Raw genomic sequence first — 22,351 nt, forward strand, 5'->3', positions numbered from 1 at the left:
GTCTTATCTAAGGCATTTTACCTCTGCAATAAACCTTCAATCAGCCACAAAGATGTAGTTATTTAAATAATACGACTACTAAGAGCAGTGATCGATAAGACTACTCATGCCTGCGTCCCGGTTTTGACTTTCTAGAGGAATAAGACAGAGGATGTGTAACTATTTTGTATACGAACGTACCTGTACCTGCGCTGTGACGTCACATATATTCCAAATCAGGCAACTTATTTCCAGTTTATAGGTAGCTGAAATACGGAGCCTATGTATCACTATGCTGTGGTAAACATAAAAGATCAAGTACAATTAATTAGGTACATTAGGTTTCTTTTAACCTAGCATAACGGTTAATTACATTACACTGATTTGAATTGGCATACTCGTAATATCTGTAAAATTATTACTTATAATTAAATATTTACGGGACTATATCTTATAGCGTATCTTTGCTGGTCTTTAACCAATCGCAGATCAGTCAGTGACGTCATATTGCTTTGATCTACTGCGGTCTATTGCTTTTACAGAGGAAAGACGAAAGAGTTTCTTCGTTTCTTAGACATTCTTTACGGTAGGCCTACTGCAAAACATGCTTTGCGATCGCCAATTGTTTACAGCATAGACAGTCAACTGAAAATGACGGCTCCGTTCAAATGTTTTGATGAAGCTTAGGCCTATATTAGTGAAATATAATATCAGCAAGTCAATATTTTATTATATTAGAGTACTTTATTTCTCCTAATCTTTATATACTTTCTTCTAATAGTGTAATGGTCAATTAAATCCCACTCGAGTTTTCTCTATATAAATCAAAACCTCTAGTGAGATTACTGTTGATAAATGAGGAGTGTAGTTGCAAAATCAGATACATGACTTTTTTTTCGAAAAAGAGTTAATGTTATATTTCATATCTTCATATGATCCTACAACTGCTATAGCATTGTTATGCTCCAAAGCCAGACACATCACATGGATTTGTATGATGAAAGAATAGTATTGGTTGCAAATCCTTGGTTCCTTGCAAACATTTTTCCTTCATACTGAAAAATTATCTTTTTAGTGATGTATCTGATTTTGCAACTAACGCCTCAAATGCAAGTGAAGTTCACTGGTGAAGATTTGGAAAGACAGTAGTACATGATGCCATTCGAAAATAAAATGTGTTTCAATTTTGTTAGTGCATACTTTACTATTTCTTTTTCCCTCATTGTGCATATTTTGTCATTTGATAGTGCATGAATACATGCATATTTTACAAATTTGATAATGAATGACATTCCTGTCCCTAATCATAACCAAAACCGCTGCTATTATCATCGACACCAGGACGGATACCATTAGGATCATCAACATTATCAGCTTCGGCATCACCAACATCATCATTACCATCATTACGATCATCATTTTCATCATTGTAATCAACGTCTTTTCCATCGTGACCAAACTAATCATCACTACCACTTACTTACTTACTGGCTTTTAAGGAACCCGGAGGTTCATTGCCGTCCTCACATAAGCCCGTCATTGGTCCCTACCCTGAGCAAGATTAATCCATTCTCTATCATCATATCCCACCTCCCTCAAATCCATTTTAATATTATCTTCCCATCTACGTCTCGGTCTCCCTAAAGGTCTATTTCCCCCCGGCCTCCCAACTAACACTCTATATGCATTTCTGGATTCGCCCATACGTGCTACATGCCCGGCCCATGTCAAACGTCTCCATTTAATGTTCCTAATCATGTCAGACGAAGAATACAATGCGTGTAGTTCTGCGTTGCGTAACTTTCTCCACTCTCCTGTAACTTCATCCCACTTAGCCCCAAATATTTTCCTAAGCACGTTATTCTCAAACACCCTTAATCTCTGTTCCTCTCTCAAAGTGAGAGTCCAAGTTCCACAACTATAAAGAACAACTGGTAATATAACTGTTTTATAAATTCTCACTTTCAGATTTTTCGACAGCAGACTGGATGATAAAATCTTCTCAACCGAATAATAACAGGCATTTCCCATATTATTCTGTGTTTAATTTCCTCCCGAGTATCATTTATATTTGTTGTTACTGTTGCTCCAAGATATTTGAACTTCTCCACCTCTTCAAAAGATAAATTTACAATTTTTATATTTCCATTTCGTACAATATTCTCGTCACGAGACATAATCACATACTTTGTCTTTTCGGGATTTACTTCCAAACCTATCTCTTTACTTGCTTCGAGTAAAATTCCCGTGTTTTCCCTAATCTTTTGTGGATTTTCTCCTAACATATTCACGTCATCCGCATAGACAAGCAGCTGATGTAACCCGTTCAATTCCAAGCCCTCTCTGTTATCCTGGACTTTCCTAATGGCATACTCTAGAGCAAAGTTAAAAAGTAAAGGTGATAGTGCATCTCCTTGCTTTAGCCCACAGTGAATTGGAAACGCATCTGACAGAAACTGACCTATAGGAACTCTGCTGTACGTTTCACTGAGACACATTTTAATTAATCGAACTAGTTTCTTGGGAATACCAAATTCAATAAGAATATGGTATAAAACTTCTCTTTTATCATCACTACCACTATCATTATTAAAGTCGCCGTTATCGCAAACGTTCAAGTAAATTGCCTCACTCAAAATTCACTTTCTCAATCAACAGAATGAATCTCTAGCCATGTGATCGGCATGAGTTTAAGCATGCTTTCTGTTTTCAGTCCCCAATTATGTTTTCTGGCGCCGAACCCGATACTGCCAAGTTCGCCAAGCTGGAGGAAGGGTTTCAGTTCTTCGACAAGTACCTGGAGGGTCAGACGTGGGTCGCCGGCACGCACTTGACCATCGCGGACCTGGCACTTGTCACAACAGCGTCTAGTGCAGAGGTCGGTGAATATAGCCTAGACAGGGTTACGGAAATTTCACAAGAATAGCACAGGCTATACTGAACATGAAGACTGCAGATGAGTGGCATTATTTCTCTTCGGGCTACTTGTAATTTATTTTATTAATTCATTTATTTAAATTTAAATATACAGAATAAAGAATATAATTACAAACAAACAGAGAAATAGAAATAAAATAATACAATCAATATAAAAAATGAGATACAGTAGTATTAACAAAATTTGAGACCGAATGAGCAGCGCTCGTGTTCGGTCGCAGTTCAGATATAATATTAATAGGCCTATAAGAGAATATAAAATAAAATAAAATAGGAAATAAAATTAAAATTACAGTTACAGAAATTATATAATACAATATTAATATAAGAGAAATATAGAAAATAATAATAATAATAATAATAATAATAATAATAATAATAATAATAATAATAATAATAAATAAAATAAAATAGGAACTAAAATTTAAATTACAGCGGCAATGGAATTATATAATATAATATTAACACTAGAGAACAATAATATCGCACGTGATAAGTAGGACAATTTATATATATATATATATATATATATATATATATATATTTTTTTTTTTTTTCAAAATTATAGAATACAAATATAATATAGGTTGATTAATTCATACACATAGGCTATAAATTTATTTAATCAAATTGAAGATATTAACACGTTTCTAATTGTCTTGTTATATGTTAGTGGGTTACATGTTAGAAGCTCTGGGTGTAATTTAGTTAAAGCATTGTACAACCGAGGGCCAAAATTAATGCTATGCTTTAGACCAGCAGATGTGAGACATTTAGGTTCTACTAATGTTGAATTAATATTTCGTCTTGTGTCATAATTGTGTGTCTGTAATACAAACTTATTACGATTTTTATGATAAAATTTTAACAGCGTATACTTATAAATTTGTTCAATATTAAATACATTAAATTCAGAATAAATTAATTTAGTTGGATAATCGAAACGTTTCTTCAAATAAATTTTAATTATTCGTTTTTGTAGTAAATTTAACGGATTAAGATTAATTTTTGTACTCCCACCCCAAACAATTATACCATATTGAATGATAGACCGATAGACTTGAATCAAAGTTTTATTCTTCATTATTCTTTAAAGAACTTTCACCCCTGGAAGTAACCAGCACTTACTAGACAGGCTAGATTCAGACGAGGACTAGATCTATATTATGTATGGCACGCTAAGTACAGTAGTGGCCAAAAAAACCGGACCGACGGAATAATGTCTCCGAAATGAGCCACTGCGCATGCCACGCGCGCATTCACAAGATAGCGAGTAATCTATTGAAATTGCTGACGTAGCCCATTTCGAAAGCCATTAGAAATAAGCTGGTAAAATACATGTTCTGGGAATAATAAGTTAATTAAGTAGTAAAATATTGCTGCAATCGAAAAGTATTGGGAATAAATTTGAATAAGGAACAAAAAAAAGTTTTCTTCCCAGGCAGGATTCGAACCACGAAAGTCTTAATTACCAGTCTATCGTGCTGTCACTGTGAGCAAGGCTCTGAAATCAGCTACACAAGGGTCGGTCCGGTTTTTTTTTTTTTTTTGCCACTACTGTACATAGAACATCTTGTTAGTCATCATCTTTTACAGTCTCTAACTCACGACAATGGAATTCCTTGTCACAAAGTATTAGGGGCTGCAAGACAATAAACATTTTTAAAAATAGCTTAAAGTATAACCTTCTTAGCAATTTACTCTAATTATACTAATTTAAACAGTCACTCGTTAATCTCAAAAGTAAGATTTTGGACCGACGAATTATTATTATTATTATTATTATTATTATTATTATTATTATTATTATTATTATTATTATTATTATTATTATTATTATTATTATATTAGAACTAAATCAAGACTGTAGCTAGACAGACTAGAACTAGAATGGGATTAGATGTAGACTATATTAGATTCAAACAGATTAGAAAGAATTAGGTTAGATTGAACTGGAATGCGTTAGATATAAACCTCTATCCTTTTGATCTTTTATCCTTTAGACCTCTAAATCTCTTCACAATAACGAAGTGTTATTAAAATCTTCAGTACCTTCAAATCAATGCTAGATTTTTTTAATTTTTTCTACCACATTCAGTTCGATTTGCTTTATATTCTTGTAGTCTTACGAATCTGTAGATACTTTTATAAATTGACGGAGAAATAAACTTCGCAAGGGCGAGGTGACCTATAAACTTTGCCTAGATCCATCTAAGGCCCGTAACACACTAGCGAGAAATGTGTTGCGAGAAAGAGGCGAAGAGCCTTCCTCCACACACTTGGCGAGTTCTCACTATCACAGATCATATACCTCGCTACCATATATGCACTGCCTTCATGCAGAAAGCATTTTTCTGATTACAGTAATCACTCGTTGGGGAAAATATTACAGGTTATGTATTTATGTATATTGTCGTACTTAAATATATAACCTCTAAGTATATTGTCGTACTTAAATATATAACCTGTAAGTATATTGCCGTACTTTACAAATTACATACGAACGCTATGTAGAATCTGGGTATTCAGGTGATAAGTAGTTACAATAGCATATTTTGTTAATGAAAAGAAAAAATAGGCCTAAAATTAAAGACAGAAATATCTGAAAATCACATTGTATCTCACGAAGATAAGGGCGAGTTTTGGACACTGGTTTCGATTTGGATGATGATACGTTTGGCGCTGTTTCAAGTTGAATAGACCTCAGTTCTTTTGCCATTCATGATATGATAGAGGATTCTTTGCTATGTTCGATTAAAATTATGTAAACTGTTAAGACATATAGATACATTATTTCAAATGTTTAATTAATACTATTAAATGTCATTAAAATAAAATATAGTCCTATTTATTTTCAGATAATCTGATATTTGTCTCCAGATTTCTTCTTTATGTTTCGTGTTTTTATAGTTTTCATCCCGTGTATCATATAAATAGGCCTACGGGTGACATCGTACAAGTTCGATAAGTTTCTGACTACAATAATTATCAGCCATCTTTCCTCATGTTCAAATAAAAACCATACAATTCATCGCCACCTGTGATATCTTTTTCTACATTCAATCGTCATAAAGAGTATAAATGTCAAACATCTTTGATAAATGTGTCAAGATAAGTCGCTGAGCTACCGATTCCAGCGAGAAACTCGCGCGAGGTTTTTGCCTCGAACGAGGATCTCTTCCAGTGTGTGGACGTCCATTTGAATCTATGTTATGAATCTTTGAATTCTCTCGCAACACATTTCTTGCTAGCGAAAACTCTTCAAGTGTGTTACGGCCGTAACTAAGGGACAGGATTAATTTACATACAGTAAAAGCATACTTAAAACGTGTGGCTTTATATTCTTTACGAAGAAAGCTACACTGATCATTTGTTTCATCTTCACCTGGTGTGAACCTATGAAGTCTATAAATATGAAACATATGGAGCGAATTAAATTAATAAAATAAATTGTGTTTCGTTTAATCACACTATATGAATTCGATTGTGATACAAACAGAAAATCTTATTACATAGAGTAAGGGAGGGGATTGTCGGATAGGTCTGGTAATGGATAATCTCGGATAACATATTTCTTTTCCATCGAATGTTGCAATCTGATGTGAAAATAATGCATTACGTTCTCTACAAGTAGACGAACATCTGCATGAATAGCCATTACTGTTGAGTGCTTCACTGTGTGTGAATAGCGTGTTTTCAACGTTTCTGCAAAAAAAAAAAAAAAAAAAAAAAAAAAAAAAAAAACTTTTTGAAGGTAAGTAATGTGATTTATTCGTTACAAGTTATTCTTATATTTACACAAAATGGTATGCACTGTTTGATATACCATAGATAAGGCTTCTTAATTCTCTAATTGCAGAAATGCTATCGACAACATGTTTCATGCAGCTGGCTTGTTTTACTGTTTGTGAAGAGTCGGCCAATGTCGGATACTAGCTGAGGGCATTATCGGATACTAGCCGAGGGCATTGTCGGCTGTCTTTCAATGCTGCTCGCTACATAAAAGCTGCCTTAAACCCATTTATATGTTTTCTATAACAAACCACTACATTTTTACTCATGGGTATTTTTAATTAATGTAAGTAATTAATTTTCTAATTAATCGAATATTATGAAGTAACGAATTGTTTCTTCTTCTGATATTTTTAGATGCCTAAAGTAAAAGAAAAAAGAGATTCAGTCTAAAGAAAATGGAAGTCTGAAGATATGGTAAATGCCATTGTCGCAGTACGGGAGAAAATAATGGGCTATCTTGCTGCTTCCAAAAGATTCAATGTACCTCGATCAACATTATTTGATTATGTACGGTCCAACTCTGAGCCCACCAAAGCCGTTAAATCGAAACTTGGACGAAAACCAATACTCCCAGCTTCACTTGAAGAGAAGCTAGTTGACTATGTGTTAATGATGGAGAGAAAATATTTTGGATGAACCAGAAATGATGTTAAAAGGCTTGCATATCAGTTGGCTAACAGAACACCATTGTTTCTGATATGCAATATATTATTTTAAATGCATTATCATACCTCTTACATAATAATGTCTAATGTATCCGACATTAGCTTCCCATTCTGTCAGTGATGATATTATTTCTGTTTTGTCTTTGAAAGTTATACAGCAAATACATATTATGTAAATTACCTAATACTTATGTACAATCTGCAGGAACCCCAAGAGGTTATTATAATACTAAGTAATTCCAGTTCTAACTTTTTTTAATTACCTTTATTTTGAAACATCAAAATGGTATCCGACAATACCCTCCCTTACTCTACACATTTTTCTGTTACAGGCGTTTGGATTTGATGTGAAAAAGTATCCCAACGTTTCTAAGTGGCTGGCGAATGCGAAGAAGACCATTCCAAACTACGAGGAACTGAACCATGCCGGATGCATGGATTACAAGCAGTTCTACGAGTCCAAAACAAAAAAATGAGCTTACCATCATCCACTTTGCAAGCCCTTAGAAATAGATACATGCACTTTCATACAGCCTTACATTATATATTATATTAATAAACGTTTTAAGACGCAAGTACGTTATCTACTGTGCTTTTGTAACTTATAAGGGTGTGAATCCACATTTCTAATAATTGCAAACACAACTAAAGAGCATGTCGACTGCATTGTAAGAATAAAACTCAATAAATCTTGAAAGTTAAGTGTGCTTTTCAGTCACAAGAAATATTGTAACGAGGTTGACACATACTTTATGACTAAACTCGTAAGTTTTATGTTTCTCAATAATTAAGATCCTTTATCACTTTATTACTCATGTCACTTATGAGGTTCAAACCTGTCTTCGAACAGTTGACCAAACAAAAAAAAAAAGAACTATTATTAAAAAGAAAGAGGCATGTCCATGCTTTATATGAGAGCATATTAAATAATTTCATCTTACTAAGTCGTTTGAAAATTAGTTCATGAAAATAAACGATATGTGGTGTTATAATTGAAAGCATTAGAAAGAAAGTGGATTTCTTTGAAGCATGTAAAATATAATTATGCAAAAAAATATGTTTCCTTCAAACTCATTTTTTATTTACTTATACATACACTACCGGTCAAAAGTTTTCGATCAACTGTGAAAACAACTGTATACTTTATTTCAATGTACAAACACATCGGAAAAACTAAATAGACCAACAAAATAAATATTTTCTCTCTCTAGCATTATATGATATGATAGAATATTCAAAACGAAATCCCCATTGTAATCACAAATCCATAGCTGTGATAGGTGATCGAAAACTTTTGACCGGTAGTGTACAAGTCAGTGGAAAACAGTATTACTACTTTTCTAGTATAACACTCGAGAGGAAATTAAACGCAGAATAAATATGGGAAACGCCTGTTATTATTCACACAACAGAAGTACAGATAAGGAAGCCCGAAAATCAGATATTGTGGCTTCGCCAATGAAATTGTAGGAATAGACTGGCTACAGAAGCTAAGCATTGAAGCATCTCTATGTCCAACCATCCTCCCCCATTCCATTCTGTACTGCGTGAAAATGCTGTTTATGTTTTATATTAAATATCTTCTATTGGTTGTAGAAACGGAATAATAGCATGACACCTGAAATTAGATAGGAAGATATGTTTAATTAATTAAAAAACAATTAAATCATTCTAGAGTCTCTCTACTGTGCACAATGAGAGGTGGCATGGGTCGAACCAAGATCCACAGGATTATAATTCCAACGCCGTAATGGCGGCCTCTTTAGCAAACTTAAAAATGTATAAGTGATTACTGAGGAATCAGAGAAGTAATAAGTAATTACAATTTACTTACAAATAGCTTTTAAGGAACCCGGAGGTTCATTGCCGCCCTCACATAAGCCAGCCATCCATCCCTGTCCTGTGCAAGATTAATCCAGTCTCTAAAATCATTTCCCACCTCCTTCAAATCCAATTTAATATTATCCTCCCATCTACGTCTCGGCCTCCCCAAAGGTATTTTTCCCTCCGACCTCCCAACTAACACTCTATATGCATTTCTGGATCTCCCATACGTGCTACATGCCCTACTCATTTCAAACGTCTGAATTTAATATTCCTAATAAATTATGTCATAGATCAGCAAGCCTCCTGATGAATATGACCAAGACACAAGTAATGTCAAACGGGCCGGAGTCACCCATAATAATTGATGGTGCAGAACTACAATACGTGTCTGAATACGTATACCTAGGACAGCTAGTCTCCTTTCACCAGAAGACAGAGAAGGAAATAAAACGAAGGATTTCTCTCGCGTGGAAGGCATTTTGGACTCTCAAGTTCATCGTACTGGAGAGAACACTCAGCAAGAAACTCAGAATAGAGATATTGGAGACCTGCGTAACTCCTGTACTGTTATATGGGTGTCAGACATGGTCTCTCACTGCCAAACTTCGTAACAGTCTCCAAATATGCCAAAGAAAGATGCTGAGAAGGATACTAGGCTTATCACTGAGGGACGGAGTTCCAAACGAAGTGCTACAAAAGATGTCAGCAATTAATGATCCAGCACTGCAAGCCACCGACCAAATGGAAGTGGGGAGGTCATGTTGCACGACTTAGAGACGGCAGATGGACGCAGACAGTCACACTATGTGATCCCCGCATTGGCAAGAGATCACACGGAAGACCAAGAAGAAGATGGGCCGACCTCTTCAGTGAACGTGTAGGAAGCCATTGGTCAAGCAGAGCAAGGCATAGGGAAGACTGGAAAAACCTAAGAAGACAAGTGAACAGCGACTAAAACCAGTGCGACAGAAACAAGCGAACAATATCTAACAGTGCAAAATATGAATCAAGTGAACAATTCCAAGGTTGTAAACATCTCTTACGCGGAGTAGCTCACCGCGTGAGACAAATAGAGCGATCCCTCTATAGGAGGAGGCCTTTGCCCTTAACGGGACACTTTTTGGGCTAATCATTTCATTTCCTTTTCATCAATTAGGCCTATGTCAGGTGAAGAATACAATGCGTGCAGTTCTGCGTTGTGTAACTTTCTCTATTCTTCTGTAACTTCATCCCCCTTAGTCCCAAATATTTTCCTAAGTGTCTTGTTCTCGAACATCTTTATCGACAAGTAATAAATCAAATTTATTCAAAATATTTTAAGTACTCACTGACAAAGCAAGCCTTTACTGAATAAAAAGTATTCAGTATCTAAACAGTAAGTTACTACTTAAGTCTTATTCAATTATCATCAAGTAACCACTGAAATTTCTGCAAATAAAAGAGTTTACTTATTTTATTCATTTGATCCAATGTCTATAAAATCTCTAGTACACTTGACTTACTCATAAACAGTTGTTCATATAATCCCGCTAGATGGCTTTCGAAAACCCGCGATTTTCTAACAAATATCTCTAGATTTTAATGTATACTTATTATTCAATAATAATAATAATAATAATAATAATAATAATAATAATAATAATAATAATAATAATGGTCAAGATAGAGCATCCACCCGCCAATGTAACGAATCTTGCACACTATTATCATTGCCAATGTGGCGCTATAAAGCAATTTTGAACACTATTATCACAGACACAACATATTTAAATTCTTATTGCACGATATATGTTACCGTTAAAACCCAAAATTCGACAAAACCAGTTTCAACTAGTAAAAACTAGTTTTAAAATATGGATAGATAGAAAGCGAATTTTCGTAAGATCTAGAATCAATGACAGGTCAGGTTTGATTTGTTTAGGTTTTTTTTTTAGGCTTTTACCAAACTAAAACCTAAACAAACCAAACCTAACCCGACACTGATTCTAGATCATACGAAAACTCACTTTCTATCTATCTTTATTTGCTTAAACTAGTTAAAAACTGGTTTTGACGGATTTCGGATTTTAACGGTAACATATATAATATGGAGTTATCACTACATTAACATATCCATTATTTCACAAAAAAAAAAAAAAACACACTGAACGAATTATATGTAATTATGAAAGCCGCTTATAATGCTAATATGAATTTCATTTCAGAAACTTTAAAGATTAAAAACCGCTAGTATTCCCGCTAGATTTATTTTAAATGTTATTTTAAGTGACCGTGCTTCCTTTAATTTAGGATATTCCCTATTATTATTATTATTATTATTATTATTATTATTATTATTATTATTATTATTATTATTATTGCTAGTATTAATTATTTGTATTAATTATTGGTATTATTATTAAGTGTATTTTTAATTAACAAGTTTATTATTGTCATTATTAAGTGTAATTAGTTACCACTGCCACCGGGTATATACTCATTGCAGTGTGAATAAATACATACATACAAGCGGCATGGGAAAACCGCTGAATTGGCAACACTGCTCATAAAGTGGTTTCTAAACTCAGTAATCATCTTTATCTGTTCGGAACAATCTTGGCGTCACAAGCTCTCCGAATGTCATCTCATCACACTCATCACTATCTAAAATTACGTCACAACAAAGTCACGTAATTATCCACGGGAAGTGGGTGAAGATGGATGACAGAATGGTAATCTGGACAACGGAATTAATCAGTTGACAAGCAAAAATAAAGGCATGAAGACTGCTATCTGGTGAGTGCAAATATTACATTCATTTTCTTTCTTTTACATCATCCTGCAGTGTTAAGGTAAACAGAAGAGATTTGCTGCGTAACGTGACATGCGATTCTTGTAGTGAAAGTTTCGGAGTTCGAAACCTGTTTGTCGGTTGAAATGTTTTCAAAATTCATACCACCGATTACCTTCACAATCGTGGCCAAAAATACAGAGTGTAACAAAAGTTTCTGGTACAGTAAAAATTTTAGTTTTTTTCTAATATTTGATGGTAAATATCACATTTTCAGCCAAATTATTAATAAAGGATTGCATCACACCACAATCAAGTAGTACCAACTCCTATACCATAAAATTTGGCCATGGTTCCTGAGAAAATGGAAACTATAAAATTGAATAATTTTAACATACTGTTACAGAAACTTTTGTTACACTCTGTATATTGTTAAATGACAAATACTTCTGCACTGTATGTATTGTACAATAATTAAAACAAATCCTTTAAGACATTGGGTACAGCTTACAGCAGTAAAATTTTGTAAATATTCAACATTTTTTTCCTCCATTACTTTGTCTTGTACAATAATGAAAATTACTATGTGTAAAACACTTCTTTCTACTATATGAAAAAAATATTTTTACGATATAAAAAATTATTTACATTTTATTTTTTTCAAAATTCAGTTCACTATGCAGTGATGAAGCGTTTCCCATATAACTGAAAAACTATTCAATATTCTGTGATGAATTTTTTTGTGTGCATTTATGCATGTCATATCTACAATATGATGCAAGATCACTTCTCTATCTTTGATAGGTTGTGAAAAAATAAATTTATTTTTAAAAATGGTCAAATATCAGTATTTTCTTCTAACACAAAATAAAATATATTATTTATTAAGGAACGTAGTTGAAAGAGCATGATATTGTAAACATGAGTTTCAGCAATAAAATAAAAGAGAGAGAACATGAAAAAGTTAACAAGTTTATGAGTTATGAGAGAAACGCTTCATCACTGCACAGTAAACTGCCACCATTTTGAATTTTGAAAAAATATAAATAATTCATTTTAAAGCGTAAAAATACTTTTTTTCATATAGCAGAAGGACAGTGTTTTACACATACCAATTTTCACTATTATACAAGATACAGTAATGGAGGAAAAAAATGTTGAATATTTCCAAAAATTTTACTGCTGTAAGCTGTACCTAACCCCTTAAGAAGTGAAAGTTTGGATCATCACATCCACCGCTGTAGAATAACGGTTAGCATGTCTCACTGTGAAACGAGCGGGTCCGGGTTCAAATCCTGGCTTGGACAAGTTACCTGGTTGAGGGTTTTCCCGAGGTTTTCACTCAACTCATTAATAACAAATGCTGGATAATTTTCGGCGCTGAACCCTGGACTAATTTCGCTGTAACTATCTCCATTTCACTCAGACGCTTGTTAGCTATTGTAGTTGATAAAGCGTCGTAAAATAAACCAATTAAAAAGTCATAATGTCACTACCATCAATTAAGAAAATAACTACTGGTTTAGGTAAGGATATTATTGAAGAAGTAGTCCATATGTTCTTATTATTTTATTTAACTTGGTTTTGTTTTGAAATTACATTTTCTCAGTGAAAGTGGAACAAAGATGCCGATAGACCTGTACTATATGCCTCTCAGTGTACCATGCCGTTCAGTTATGATGGCTGCCAGCGCCCTGGGAGTTGAACTGAACTTAAAATTCTTGAGTGTGCACAAAAAAGAGCATCTACTCCCTGAATTTCTCAAGGTAAGAACACCGTCGTCATTATCATGATCATGTAATGTAACGAATAGGAAGAACATCATTTTACATGTGACTGTTAGATTTCCATGCCTTTAAGATCGCTATACTGCGTTCCACAATGCCTGACAGGTGACGTAAACATTGCCGGCAGAGGAACAGAGAAAGATAGGCTACTTGCTAATCAACGAATGGCAGGGGTCACGTACCAGGCTTATCTTGAATTTGAGCGGGGTAGAACGCTTCTGACTGCCCAACTTCAAGATAAGCGTGGGATATGACCTCAGCCATTGGTTGATCAGGAAATATCTTTCGCCCTTTTTTTGTCAACAATGTTTACGTCGCTTGTCAGATATTATAGAACGCAGTATAGATACATAAATGTCACAGGAGAATATATTTGAAGAGTCCACTGCAAGAATGATGGATGTCATTTGGAATACATTTTGCAGGGGGAAGCAATTGAAAGTTTGAAATGCTTAGCGCTCAAAGCTCAACTGTGATTTTCCGATCATTACTGGACAATGACTATCAGTGTTAATGCCATATAACTCTCTATGTACTTTCTATATGCCTTAACCTATGCATTGACAGTCTTGGCTCATTTTCGACAAGAAAGTGACATCCATCTTTCTTGCAGTGGACTCTTCATTTGTAAATGCTACTTTCACAAAGAAGTGGTCTCCCATTGGCAAATATGACCATAAATATAAAACAGAAAATTAAAAGCAATAGGCCGGAATAGGAACATTAAATCCAGACGTTTGAGATGGACAGGACATGTAGCAGGTATGGGCGAATCCAGAAATGCATATAGAGTGTTAGTTGGGAGGCCGGAGGGAAAAAGACCTTTGGGGAGGTCGAGACGTAGATGGGAAGATAATATTAAAATTGATTTGAGGGAGGTGGGATATTATGATAGAGACTGGATTGATCTTGCTCAGGATAGGGACCTATGGGGGGCTTATGTGAGGGCAATGAACCTTCGGGTTCCTTAAAAAGCAAGTAAGTAAGTATAGACTGCATATTTCCCTATTGATATACAGGGTGTTCTCATTTACGTGGGAAGTAAATGGTGTCTGTATAGTAGACCTCAAAGCAACACAAAATATTCATACGAATACACAGATTTAGAGGGCATGGGCAATACGTTGAGGGGTAATATTATGCGTAATTATTCTAATGGAAGAAAAACATATACTGGATGAACCGTAAGTAGGCCTAATGTCATTAATTTGAAGAGATTATTCTTTGAGACATTTCAAACAAGAACGTTTACTAAAATTTTGGTCGTTTTTGCTTCCTTTTCGAGAAAAAGAACTGTTTCATATATGAAACATTTCATAGCGTGTTTTGGGAAAGCCATTGCTTTAATTGCCAATAAGATCAGTCAATTTGAGAGAGCAGTGTATTATGGTAATTAATGATTGAAGTAATTTTAGTTTTTCCCTTTAAATGTGCAGAAATTTGATCTGAACAAATGTAGCATTTTAAAATGCTTTTGCAGAACAATATACAGGCTGTTGCCGAGGTGGTGTTACATACTTTCAGGGATGATGGCGAAGGGCACATGTATCAATTTGAGATAAGGAACCCTGGTCCGGAAATGACTGAGTCGAAAGTTACAAACAAAAAAATAGTTCTGTGGAAATGAAATAATTTTATTCCTCTGTACACCTTATTTATGTGTATTTATCTGTACATCTTACACACACTGTATTCATCTGACGTTGTTTACGTTGTGTACTTACAGTATTCCATTCATTGTGCTGCTTGAGGTGTGGGGACAGGAAACTACACTAAAGCAATCCAGATAACGTAATGTGTAACGAACATGGTCGGTCCTGATATGCATTTCTGTAGACAGCAGTGTATGTGTACAAGTTGCAGTGTCCAGTCGATCAGTCCTAGTGAAATGGAGGAGTACACGAGAGCGGAATAAGCAGACCTTATTTTCGAATACGAATGAGCCAATGGGAACAGTAGACAAGCTCACAGATTGTATCGGGTCAAGTAGCCACGTAGGAGTCATCCGGCCATATCATTTTTCCACGACTGTTTCAAAAGTTAAGGGAAGGAGGACACGTGGTGCCAAATTTCAATTCCATTTTCACATAACTATTTTTGCTTATAACTTTCGACTCAGTCATTTCCGGACCATGGTTCCTTATCTCAAATTGATACATGTGCCCTTCGTCATCATTCCTGAAAGTTTGTAATACCACCTCGGAAACATCCTGTATACAGGGTGGAAGTGAAATAGCCTTACAGATTTTCAGAGAGAATGACTCATGTCGTATGTAACATATTGATTGAAAGTTGATAACTTTTTTTTTTTGCAGAAAAAAGTTTTTTTTTTTTTTTCAAATGTTAACAACCTCTTATTCGCTAACTATTGCGAGTAGGATCGTGGTTTTTGTCCATATCAATAGGAAACTAATAAAGAATCACAAATTCAGCTTCACTTGAGGAATAATTGCCGCATATTTTACAGCGAGAGAAAATGTATCGTACTTAACGTACAGCTCTGTTTTGCTACAGTTTACACCCCAGCACTGCGTGCCAACAATGGTGGATAATGACTTCGTGCTGTGTGAAAGGTGAGTGGAAGTTCAAGCAATAAATTTATTAACCTTATTATCCCTGTTCACATAATATAATATAACTGACTGTTCAACCAAATGGACTTTAATCAGTTTCACTATGCTGCCATCTAGCGACTGCAAAAAAAGTCAAGTTATAACCCTTATGGAATTGCATGTTAGAACTGTACTTCCATTTAGCTGTCGTTACCAAAAAATACCTTTTCGACGATGTAGAGTCCACTTTGTTAGCAAAGCAATTGATTAGGAAAGTTTCTTTCAAGTGCTCGAAAATGAATCTTCTTCTGTTGTCTTGTCTCTGAGGGCATATTTTGAAAGTGCAGTCAACAACACATGAGGTTATAGGACTATATTTCAAATTCGCAATATCTCTAAACTAAAAGCCAGGTTATGAACCGATTAAACCGGAAGCAACGTTCTGTTGTTCTCTTTCTGAGCTCTGTTGCCACATAGTGGAGCGAGATTCAAAGCGTTTGTCACCGATATGTTTCAAATAACTACTGTATATAGTTCTCGATAACACTATCAACAATATTAGTAATTAAAATTAATGTTTTAAGAAAGCACGAGCTAATGACGCTGGTACGAAATGCGACTCGTAATGCACGTGGTATTGCAAATGAACTGGGAACTTTGGCTACACTGTCACCGTGATTCCGTTGCCAGATTTTCGTTAGCAGACGACATTTTCACGTGAGGTCCAATGAAAAGCTCCGTTCTCCTTTTCCCCTCCAATCCCCCACACTCAACGTGTCATCACTGCATAGGCTACCCCTCTAACCCGCACTTTCCTCTCGCCAAGCCACCTACTTCCTGTTTAGTCGGTTCATAACCTGGCTTTTAGTATAGGATTAAGTCCAACGCTATTTTACATTTGAAAATTCACATATCACTGCAACAATATTTCATATCCAGCGTTCTTTTAAAGTACAGTGTCTACAGTGTACCAGTAATTTTGTTGTATCTTTCACCTGTACCACCATTGAATTCTTCCACAGTACTATTAATAATTTCAAAACTTATACAGAGTTAAAGAGGTCTGTTTTGGTTAATTCCGAGTGCTTTCGTAATTCATCAATACTTATGCTGAAGGTAAGTTAATTCATTACTCACACTTACGTTACAGACGACTGTTACACTTACTTATGGCTTTTAAGGAACCGGGAGGTTCATTGCTGCCCCCACATAAGCCCGCCATTGATCCCTATTCTGAGCAAAATTAATCCAGTCTCTACCATCATATCCCATCTCCCTCAAATCCATTTTAATATTATCCTCCCATCTACGTCTCGGTCTCCCCAAAGGTCTTATTCCCTCCGGCCTGCCAACTAACACTCTATATGCATTTCTGGATTCGCCCATACGTGCTACATGCCCTGCTCATCTCAAACGTCTGGATTTAATGTTCCTAATTATGTCAGATGAAGAATACCATGAGTGTAGTTCTGTGTTGTGTAACTTTCTCTATTCTTCTGTAACTTCATCCCCCTTAGTCCCAGATATTTTCCTAAGAACCTTATTCTCAAACACCCTTAATCTCTGTTCCTCTCTCAAAGTGAGAGTTCAAATTTCACAACCGCACAGAACAATCGCTAGTATAACTGTTTTATAAATTCTAACTTTTAGATTTTTTGACAGCAGACTAGATGACAAAAGCTTTTCAACCGAATAATAACACGCATTTCCCATATTTATTGTGCGTTTAATTTCCTCCCGAGTGTCATTTATATTTGTTACTGTTGCTCCAAAATATTTGAATTTTTCACCTCTTCAAAGGATAAATCTCTAATTTTTATAGTTCCATTTCGTACAATATTCTGGTCACGGGACATAATCATATACTTTGTCTTTTCGGGATTTACTTCTGACCAAAAATATGGACTATCCAACAAATTTAATTTATACAGATATTAATGTATTGCCTATTGAAGAAAATTATAAATATAGTTTACTAATTTACTACCACAGAAATCAAATATAACATAAATATAATCGACATGAATATCGTACTCGAAGACAAAATTCTACTTTCCCATTAATCGAGCCTAAATGCCATACAAGTGCAGCTCTTAAACATGGTGCTAGTTTCGACTCAAGACTTTATAATAAAATTATAAACCATTTTCCAAATTTGAAATATCTTAAAATTGAAGCTTTTAAAAAAGGAATTTGTAAAATTATTCATGATATATAATATTAACAAATGTATTTTTTTACCTTTTATTTCTGTCGACTATATTCATATTTAATTGAATATCACTGGCTTCTGTCGGATTGTCAATTTATATTAATGTGTATTTTTCTCTCTTTTTTCTCTTTCTTCTTTATTCTTGCTCTTGTGTTTTATTTAATGGTTTAAACTAAGTTACTTACTGTATTTAGTAAACTGTCCTTGTAAATTTTATATTATATTATTGACTAAGACCTCACCGTACACGAGCCTGGCACTTACGGTAGTGGCTAGAAACATTTTTGTTTCATAAATATAATTTGTATTCACTAGCTAGCTAGTTAAATAAATAAATAAATGAATAAAACCTATCGCTTCACTTGCTTCAAGTAGAATTTACGTGTTTTCCATAATCGTTTGTGCATTTTCTCCGAACATAATCACGTCATCCGCACAGACAAGAAGCTGATGTAACCCGTTCAATTCCAAACCCTCTCCTTGCTTTAGCCCGCAGTGAATTGTAAAAGCATCAGATAGAAACTGACGACTGTTATAGCGGCTTCAAATTGAGGCTGCATCCTTAGAGTCCATGGCATGCAGAACGTTCTTGTGAGAGTCTAGTACATTAATCCAAAACACGCCATCATATTTCGTACTATATCTGGGTGACATTAATTTGTGACGTTTCGTCCTACAGCCGTGCCATCATCTGCTACTTGGCGGATCAGTACGGTAAGGACGATTCTCTGTATCCTAAGGACCCGAAGAAGAGGGCTGTAATCAATCACAGACTGTACTTCGACGCAACCTGTCTATACCAGAGATTCCTGGACTACTACGTAAGTATGCTACAATGAAATCCGAAGAAGGTTGTTCGATTATTGTAGGTTTGTTCCACGATATCATCAATCTACGAGATTTCCCAATTGAACAACTTTTAGATGTAACTCAACTGTACTTCAATACAACTACAGTTTCTACTAATACAGCAATACGAACAGAAGCCAAGCAGACAGGCAATTTCTCCTTTCGTCGTCTTCCCTTATGAACTGGTGTAGCCCTAGACAACATTCTTGATAACGTATCCGACATAATATGGGATTTCCTTTGCTGCTCTTTCCTGACGACTGAAGCAATACGTACTTCTGGAAATTACGATATTTCTGCATTAACAACATGTTACAAAACCACAATAATCTCGTATCCGTTTGAACACTATTAATAGTACATTATGCAACGAGCCTATAATGGTAGTAATTAAGACGCGAGTATGTTTATGAACGTCTTAATAGGCAAGTTTCATACGACTTTTTATGCTCGACCATATTTCTAACTTGAAATTATTCATAAGTATTCATGTTATTCTTATCTGACTGGGTAGCGGAACTGACCTTGTGCCATATCTCGTAAATTGTGAGATGTGCGCAGACGCGAAAGTATTGATTTTTTCCTAGAAACAAATGTCATTGACCTTGATATAATCTAGAGAGTAAAATAAAGATTAATCTTGATATAACCTTGATATTGATTTAGACATTGAAAAACGAGATGATAAATTGAATTTATTTGAATATTATTTACAATTAACGCTAATTATTATAGTAACAGAACATAACCTTCTGCGACAGTATTGGATTTCCAGCCTCCGTGACGTTTCGCTAGTTGTCTTTCGATTGCATATCCGAGAATAATCGATACTTGCGCTTTCATATTGCTACAATGGTGGTTTCTGATTTTTGGAACACCTGAACTTTAATGAATAGGTGTACTTTAATGAGGTCCATTAAAGGGCTGCTACCAGGTGTATAATTACTACATTTCGTCATGGTCGAGCATAAAATCTTAAAACGTACTTGAAAATAACTATATTTCACAGCTATACGAAGTCATTTTTGTGCCCAGGTGCCCATATTGTACCAGGGAAAAGAAGGGGACCCAGGCAAGTGCAAGAGATTCGAAGAAGCGCTCGTCATGTTGGAAAAGTACCTGGACGGACACGTGTGGGTTACAGGTGACCACATCACCATCGCGGATTTCCCTGTCATTGCTACAGTCTCTAGTGCGGAGGTATAGTAGTCATATCTGTGCTGCTGGTGACCGTTATTTTGCCTTAGAACTACGTATTTCTCCTTACTGGATATGGAGGAGGGGAAACTTAGAAATTCACTGTCATATGAAAATGTATTCTATCTGGCCTCCTTAAGGGTAATACAAGTACAACAAGGGGAATAAAAGGAGACAAATGGGAAGACAAAGAGAACAAAACGAAAACAAGCAGTTTGGAGGCCACTGCACTAGATATTATAATAATGAATATATTATTACGATTAGTACAAAGGTAATTTATTTTCACACTTCTGATACACATCATTTCATTCCAGATATTTGGATTAGACATCACCCGGTATCAAAACGTATCTAGATGGCTTGCCAACGCCAGGAAGTCTATTCCCAAGTACGAAGAACTGAACCATGCCGGATGTCTCGACTACAAGAAAGTCATGGACGCCAAGATGATTCTTTTTTGAAAATATTTCACGAAAGTGATTTGTTATGAATTTTAAAATAAAAATATGTAACTCAAGAATTTCTTCACATAACAAATTTACATTAAAATTGTGATAAACTTTCTTGTTAAAATAGCTTATAAGAAGTATATTTTCCCCCACGTTCATCACTTATATCACCACGATTAGGTGAAAAACAGTTAAGGCGGGAATGTAAGAAATGCAATTCTATTTTGTAAAGACATAACGGCAACCTATATTATGAGATACGTACTTTAATTATGTTATGCATTAGCTCAGTGTAGTTTTTAGCTCGATAGTTCCTTAAAAACTCTGTCGCCACAAGAACGAATGTGTCTCAAGCTTCCAACATAATAGAAATGAGTTTATAACCACAGTAATCTCACTAGAGGTTTTGATTTATCTAGAGAAAATCAAAACTCAATTGGGATTTAGTTGACTATTACACGATTAGAAGAAAGTATATAGATATAAGAAAAAATAAAATACTCTAATTAATTACAATAAAATATTAATTGACTGACTAAAATATGTACTAAACTGTCTTGAAAATGTATCTTATTGTACCATCTCATCATTACATATATTCCGCTATTTATTAAAACAGTTACATTTCACTTCAATTATTTATCAATATATATTAAACAATCTCTGATACGTGACTATCCATAATCTCATACAGCAGACGCTGTAACATAATGTAAATAATATAAATAAGATAAATGATAGAAACAATTCTTGTGATAGTTAACCTTGTTGGTGGTTGTGTTCCAAATTCAACCCTCCAACGTCGTTGAACCTCAACAACATTCCCCACTTTCCAATAACATTTCAGTATCCTTTTACGTTCATCGAACGATAATTGCACCGCCATGTTTTTTTATAAACAGATGAACATGTTTCCATGCTTTCTACTGCCTTCTGAATCACAAACCGCAAAAATCGTATTTCTATCTCATTTCTTTGCTGTGAAATACTGTGGTATTTCAAAGAGTGTATACATCACTCTGGGACACTCTGTATTTCAATGGTGTTAATATACAGAATGTTAAAAAAAAAAGTATCCAATTTTTTAAGACGTGATAGCATGCACCAAAACAAGAAAATAATGTCTAATAAACATGGGTCCTATAACACATACTTTCTGAGATCTGAACACTTGTTCATAGGAGGTGCTCAATGTGACGTCCATTCATGGCAATGCATTTCTCTGCCCTACAATACAGCAGACTACCAGATAATCACAACGTAGTTGACACCCCTGCCATGGAATACTGATACGTCGTAAGGAATGCTGAAAACAGAAGTCTGGTTGCG

The 22,351-nt window shown here is 34.9% G+C and overlaps 2 protein-coding genes across 2 annotated transcripts in view; both read left to right on the forward strand.

Annotated features, from left to right (window-relative positions):
* LOC138711653 (uncharacterized) overlaps positions 1 to 22,351 on the forward strand; it is a 124,798-nt gene that overhangs the window by 74,751 nt on the left and 27,696 nt on the right. The window contains exons 11-12 of the mRNA XM_069842785.1: positions 2,693 to 2,857; positions 7,709 to 7,849. Of these exons, the coding sequence (XP_069698886.1) occupies positions 2,693 to 2,857; positions 7,709 to 7,849 (306 nt within the window). The remainder of the gene's footprint in view (positions 1 to 2,692; positions 2,858 to 7,708; positions 7,850 to 22,351) is intronic.
* On the forward strand, positions 11,772 to 21,136 carry LOC138712311 (glutathione S-transferase 1-like). The gene is made up of 6 exons (XM_069843940.1): positions 11,772 to 11,978; positions 13,583 to 13,739; positions 16,275 to 16,333; positions 19,204 to 19,345; positions 20,409 to 20,573; positions 20,888 to 21,136. Exons 1-6 carry the CDS (start codon positions 11,962 to 11,964, stop codon positions 21,032 to 21,034), a joined length of 687 nt encoding a protein of 228 aa, XP_069700041.1. The 5' UTR covers positions 11,772 to 11,961; the 3' UTR covers positions 21,035 to 21,136.

This window comes from Periplaneta americana, chromosome 13, assembly GCF_040183065.1.
Source record: "Periplaneta americana isolate PAMFEO1 chromosome 13, P.americana_PAMFEO1_priV1, whole genome shotgun sequence".
Classification (NCBI taxonomy): Eukaryota; Metazoa; Arthropoda; class Insecta; order Blattodea; family Blattidae; genus Periplaneta; species Periplaneta americana.

Excerpts from the sequence above, each read along its gene's own strand:
- LOC138712311 (XM_069843940.1), top strand. Across the intron at positions 19,346-20,408 it reads AGAGATTCCTGGACTACTAC|GTGCCCATATTGTACCAGGG; the intron begins GTAAGTATGCTA and ends TTTTGTGCCCAG. Across the intron at positions 20,574-20,887 it reads CTACAGTCTCTAGTGCGGAG|ATATTTGGATTAGACATCAC; the intron begins GTATAGTAGTCA and ends ATTTCATTCCAG.